The following is a 6,676-nucleotide window of genomic DNA, read 5'->3' on the forward strand; positions in this document are numbered from 1 at the left end:
AAATCAAAGCTAAAAACTACACTAAAATAGCAGATTTTGAATTGTGAATAAAGGAATTCGAGTTCAAATTCAAATAAAATAAAAGGAACTCGATGTCATTACCGATATAAAATGTAGCATACGTAGAAGCTAATGTTATAGTTATTTCCACCATGACATCATTAAATACATGAGTCAAACACAGAATAGTTATAATCGCCATTAATAAGCCAAAAGCTGGTCCACCAATGGCTACTCTTAAAAAATATACGGCAATTTCACCACCTGAAAATAAATATATATATACTATTAATTAACCTGCCGATTTCTTCGTTACTTTTTATACTTTTATAGAAAATAATATGGTATAATATTATAACCATTCTCGATCACCGTATGTAAGGGCTACCATAAAAATTCACAAAATCCCCATGAGAGCCCGTCTATGAGTGTGTTCCCGAGATTCAGTCTTCTACAACACGGTCCCGTGCTTATCAAACCAACTTGACACAACAACATCGTTCTTCATTAAAGATTCGGGTGAATTCTGTGAGAAACTGCAAATGGTATCGTATGATGTTGTAGATGTGTTTACCAATGTACCTAGGGAAGAGGCTCTGAGGATTCTACTCAAGCGCATTGATAGCTTAGATACCCCACTGGAAACCTCCATACTCATGTTGAAACAATGCATCAGTTCAACCTCTTTCTTCTGGGGTGATGACATTTTCGAACCAACCATTAGCTCGTTTACGTAGAGTAGTGGTCTGCTCTAGTATGCACTTAGTATAGATTTTACTGCTTGGAGATTTTAAGTTTGCATGATTGTATTCTACACTTCAATGGTGGAGTTTTATTATTATACACTGTTATTTTGGCTTAACCATTCAAGGCCACTACATGGTTTGTTTGTACCACTGACACTAACGGAATTTTGCAAGCATCTTTATTGAGGCACATGCTATTACTATTTGTAACAAATGACACCAATCTAACAATCTAATAAAAATAAACATTCCATACCGGTTAACCCGTTTGTTGTAGTTGATAAAATAAGGAATATATTGAAGAACACAATAGCAGCACCATCATTCAACAAAGATTCACCCTCAATCATTATTGAGAGCTTTTTGGATGCCCCTGAAACATAAATGTTGAAACATGCCTATTACGTGTATATACAGTCTTTATTATTCTTAACAGGGCATTGAACTTTTTAAGTTTTTCCGAAAACTGAAAGGAAGTATTTCATATCATTCTATATGCATTAGCTGGGGCCACAGTCCGATTTAATAAACCATACATACCGACTTCTCTAAGTATAGCAACTACTGCAACAGGATCTGTAGCACTCATCAAAGAACCAAACAGCATTCCAATATTCCAATCCCAGTTGTAGTCAAATAAATACTGTGCCATAATACTTATTAACACAGACGATAAAGCTGAATGATAAATAGAATGTTATTTCGGTTTAATCTTTTAAAATCCAATGAATGATAGCTATCAGAATAATCCCTCCCCATCTTGCTACCATATATAAAGTCGCAGCTATAAATCCCCAGATCGAGTTAAAGTTAGTTAAACATACATTATGCAAGGGCTAAATCTGCCTATTGTAGGTCTTTCTTTGGGCCTGAATTATTATATAAACGATGAATTAGTCATTTTTTAAAATGGAAAAACCTTAATCAACTCTCGATGTCATCTTATGTGTCGAATTTTCTCTGGATTTGAATCCGATTCGCTGCTCAACGCTCAATGATGATATAATCCAAAAATGGATAATCGAGACTATGTTATTTTATCGTACCGACTTTAGTAATGATGATCGAGGTTAGGCCTATTCTCTTTACATTATCTAGTTTTTAACTATTATAGTGAGAACTGCCAGCTCTTTATCTAATATTCCATAGTGTATCTTTAAGTAATTCGAATAAGGATACTGCAACATATACTGATTATTTTTTTAAAATGAATTGAAATTTAAAAACAACAATATGTCGAGCTTCACTATATCTCTCCAAATTAACGAATTTAATAACGATTAAAGAATAGAATGAAAATATTACCTAATCCGGGAACTGCTAATATTAAAACTTGAGCTGAAGTTTTCTTAAATGTATGAAAATCTAAAGCAAAAGCTGATTCAAATAGTAAAACGGGTAAAAATGTGTGTAGTATAAGGTGAGGATTGGCATCAACAAGGGTCGCATAACGTTCTAAAGCCGGAACAGCATCAGATATAGATCCAAATATAACACCCAGCAGCAGTAAAACCACAGTATAAGCCAATCGGACGGGAATAAATTTCATCACTTGTCGCATTAAAGCTGAAAAATATTTGATGATCATATTTTGTATAAAATGGTAAGTGATCATATTTTGTATAAAATGGTAAGTGATCATATTTTGTATAAAATGGTAAGTTGTATAAAATGGTAAGTGATCATATTTTGTATAAAATGATAAGTGATCATATTTTGTATAAAATGGTTAAGTGATCATATTTTGTATAAAATGGTTAAGTGATCATATTTTGTATAAAATCGTAAGTGATCATATTTTGTATAAAATCATAAGTCGTTTGGATGACTAAAGATATTAATTTTATACAGGGAGATGCTTTTATTACCAACATTTTTTGTAGTTTGTTCGTTTGAAGTCAATGGATTGGAATTGGGATTAATGTCTCGTCAACACAACACTTGGGACAAACATATGGTTGTGTGTACAAAGCGATGTATAAAATTTGTTCGAAAAGCCGTGTTACCACCTTCAGCTCTTTAATTTTCATCAGAAACGTGTTCTGTGCTTGCCAATGTGTACACGGTTTTCCATTTCAATCGAAAGACTTGATACGCTTTCCTTATCAGCCCTGGACGTCTTATGTACATCCTATTTATGCATAGAAATTATATTTGCTATTCGAAATCGAAAAATATGAACTTATAAAAGTGTATTAATAATAAACAGGATTCTAAGTAATATGCATAAAAATAAATAAACAGGGTGTTGATCTGGATTTGATAAAGCCATGGGCAGCATTGAGATCAAACATCATTCTTACCTCCAAAACCAAAACTAGCAAATATAAAAAATATAACAGATGCACTGTGGTCGTCATCATGACCATCCTCATGGAGAGTTGAATTGTCGAGCGCCATGACTGCCTTTCTTTCCAATTATTTTTTATACTGAAAACTTAAAATAAATTATTAAAAAGAAATATTCAAATCTAGATTATTCCTCGATGTTGTAGGGTGATAATTTGGGGTTTCTTTCGCGGCAGGGGTGAGCACCCTTATAGATTTAAAAAAAACAATTCTAGGATTCTTTCTGCTTAGCACCAGTTTAACTTTCATGATTCGAAGTAAAATGGAATAGGAAATACTGTTCTGCACCAATTCTTGCTGAAAGGACGCATATATAAGGGAACAGTGGCATTTCCGCATACCTTTTTTTTTATCTAATTCCGTGGTACTGCTATGGGCTCTTTTACGTGCACACCAATGAAGTACACGGGTGGACTCACACAAAATTTTATTTTCATGATTGGTTTTAGAAATGAAATGGAGTTTAACGTCCTACTGTTCTGCTGGTTTTAGATTATTGGTTTTAGATTATTGCGACTTGCCAGATTCACTTACACATTGTGGGCGACAGTGTTAATGGGATGGGCGTATTTTTTTATCCACAAGTGCTAAAAGAACATCAAAACATAACACTAACATATCCAACATAGGTTCGCAAAGGGAGTGTCTACAGTGATACATTCGATATTCTTTTTTCTTCTCTTTTTTACAAAACAAAAAAAAAAAAAATCTGTTATTGGTAGTATTTTTTATATATATATATAAGTCATTAATCCATTATTATTCACTTTACTATTTTGGTGATTGTGACAATGTCAACGGGTCAGCTATCTGTATGCGTCAAACAAACTATCGTAGATTTCATTCAACACATTCGTAACTATTAGTGCGATAAATCGCTAATGATTATTTGATGATTTGTACTACTGTAAATACATACAGATAATAAAGAAAATTCTGGTTATTTTTATTCCTCACTATACCTTCACTCTATACGTTATGGATGCCCTTTCCATTGATTAACCGCTTACACAAGTAGGTGATCCATTATTTGACCTACTATGAGTACAGGTATATATACTGACTATATGTATTTTTCTCATGATCTAATAATTCATCAAAATACCATTATCCTTTGGGGATAATGACAATGAAAAAAAGAACGACATTCAGAAATAAGTTGCAAATTTGGAAGGAACGTGCGACTGTTTCCGAGATCAAAAAAGACATCGGGCTTTCAATGTTGGTGTCACATTCTATTTATGCCATTATAAACATTGGTTAAAGAATTACGTACCACCTTATCGTGTACCTCATATAGCTGTCGTGTCCGATAAAAAAATCTCAAAGATAATAATCGACATGAACAACATCATTTGCATTAAATTATTTTTACGACGATAAAATGCAGCATTCTAAATCCATAAATAAATAATAGGCAAACAACGGCTCTTTCATTTATATTTATTTATTAATTTTTTTTTCAAAGATATTAATACAGTTGCTATAAAAGCGAAAGTTTATAATTTTCGTCACTTTAAGTAAAAACTAAACATAAAACAAAGCCCTCTTGCGCGTACTCTTTCTGAATGAATATTTTACCACATAGATCCCATCCCAACACATTGTTCTAACCTAAATCAAAGCGGTTTAGCACTATAAAGTTTCCTTAGTTTTTCAAGACATTTATGCAACATACAGCTGTTCAAATCTAGTCATGGGGCCCGCACGATGACTGTTATCTTCAGCAGTCATGATATGAAATTAAGGCAAAACAAAGCTGTCCCTATAAAATCTTCTGTAATAAAGGCTGTGTTATATATAATTGCGTGTTATATAATTTCCCGCACCATTGTTTGAAATCAAACTTTATGGACTCGCTAAACCTTGCGAATCTGTTCTACGCACAACCTGTAATTTATATGTAATTGTCTTCATATAATTAAGTTGATTTTGTAAGTAAAAGTGTTTAATTTACCTGTTTTTGTAATATGTTTGTAATCCCTATAAGATAACTGACAACAGCCCGTCCCTTATTCAAGGCGTATGTTCTTTAGTAATAATAAAACTATTATAGAGCCAAACGTACACCAATGTAAAAAAAAATGTTTAGCATAGAAAGCGCCAAATGATTACAGTTTAAGAATAGGTCGCCATTATTATATTACAATGTAACAGAATAATGTTATAACGAAATAACCGCAATAGCAGTGTGCATTCATGATGTGGGGTAGGTTTACAATAGGTAACTATGACCAAAGGAGGCCTAATGTAAGTTATGTTTACCGCATTCATATGATTATATAAATAATATCGGTCGAGCGGCTCACGTGTTTGCGGCACACGCTGTGTATGTTGTTCATCCATTTTTGTAATTGATTAAATGATTCTGAATGTTGTAAAATTATGAAATTCAATCTCTCTTTAATATCTAATGCTGCCTTCAAAAAATATAAAACTGCTACATATAGCTCGTCTTTGTTTGCCATGATTACTAATTCTTAAATGAGGTTAGTCATTGTATACGTGGAGTCAGTTGGTAAGTAAGATGTGAAGAGAGTTACTTTCAGAGCTGATTTTTTCGAGAATCCTTCACTAGCTCTCAAGTAATATGGGCATTGGTCTGTAGATAATAGCTCCAGATTGACATCCTATCGGCTGGACGCCTGGCCCCACATGGCGAGTAGCCATAGTCGCGCAGCGTTCCATTTCAAATTCCGGGCACTACTTTTCAGCGATAGCCCATAGGGTATTTTTTCAACCCTTCAAACGGTTGCGTATTAAGGACAGTTTCTGATTACGAAAGAAGGGTTTCAACCTTTTGACTAGAAAAGTAGGATTACGCGGATTATTCGCTTATGTGATGTACATTTCTGTACACGATTTTCGTAATAGGATTCGAATTACTCCACTGATGACGTCGTTCGGTGTTTTACACGATTGATCCCATTACTGGAGCCACCCATACGCATGATACATAAAATTTGATTATATTTGTTGAAATGTACATCGAAGTTTGTTCTAGTTAACTTAGTTATAGGCCGGTAGCTGATTTCAAATAATGTTACCAGAAGAAACATTTTGCCCCAGCATCAGCAATGTTAAAAGAACACTGCTTTGACTAATAGAAATATATATTCTAAATAAGAATATCGATAGGTTCTAACCCCGCAGTATTTAACGATCACAGTTGGTGGATTATTTTACTGCGGAAGCTTACTCTTTAAACTATATTTGGACATAGGTACTGGTCACGTGTCCTTAATTAGCCAATCGCTGATATATAAACAAACGATAACACGTGGTTTATTATTTACTTTACATGCAGACTCAGTGGCACTTTTTTTTCTATATATGGGAACATTTTATGATAAATAAATCCACGCAACGTGAGTTCAATCGGTCTTAAGAGTAAAATATCACTGAAACTAGTCACAATTTTATCTCTTATAAATGTAGAACTATGATAAAATATGTATGCGGGTGGATTGGCTGATTGTGACCCAATTTTGTAAACTCGTGAGATCTGTCGTAGGCCTACATGTTATAACTTGTGACAAGTAGTGGATCCATGTGGGGTACCTAGCCCCATCCCCTCACCA

At 33.8% G+C, this 6,676-nt stretch overlaps 1 protein-coding gene across 2 annotated transcripts in view; it reads right to left on the reverse strand.

Moving 5' to 3' along the window:
• The window catches only part of LOC126825043 (sodium/hydrogen exchanger 10), a 28,056-nt gene extending 22,892 nt beyond the window's left edge, over positions 1-5,164 (reverse strand). Inside the window, exons 1-6 of one of the 2 annotated variants that reach the window (XM_050554472.1) lie at positions 5,053-5,164; positions 3,050-3,183; positions 2,052-2,312; positions 1,287-1,424; positions 1,003-1,119; positions 103-264 (exon numbers count right to left, since the gene is read on the reverse strand). In XM_050554472.1, coding sequence (XP_050410429.1) covers positions 103-264; positions 1,003-1,119; positions 1,287-1,424; positions 2,052-2,312; positions 3,050-3,146 — 775 coding nt within the window. In that variant the 5' untranslated portion in view covers positions 3,147-3,183; positions 5,053-5,164. The remainder of the gene's footprint in view (positions 1-102; positions 265-1,002; positions 1,120-1,286; positions 1,425-2,051; positions 2,313-3,049; positions 3,184-5,052) is intronic. The other variant, XM_050554473.1, reaches the window with a different exon arrangement.
• Between the last annotated feature and the right edge of the window lie 1,512 nt (positions 5,165-6,676).

Source organism: Patella vulgata, chromosome 6, assembly GCF_932274485.2.
Source record: "Patella vulgata chromosome 6, xgPatVulg1.2, whole genome shotgun sequence".
NCBI classification, from domain to species: domain Eukaryota; kingdom Metazoa; phylum Mollusca; class Gastropoda; family Patellidae; genus Patella; species Patella vulgata.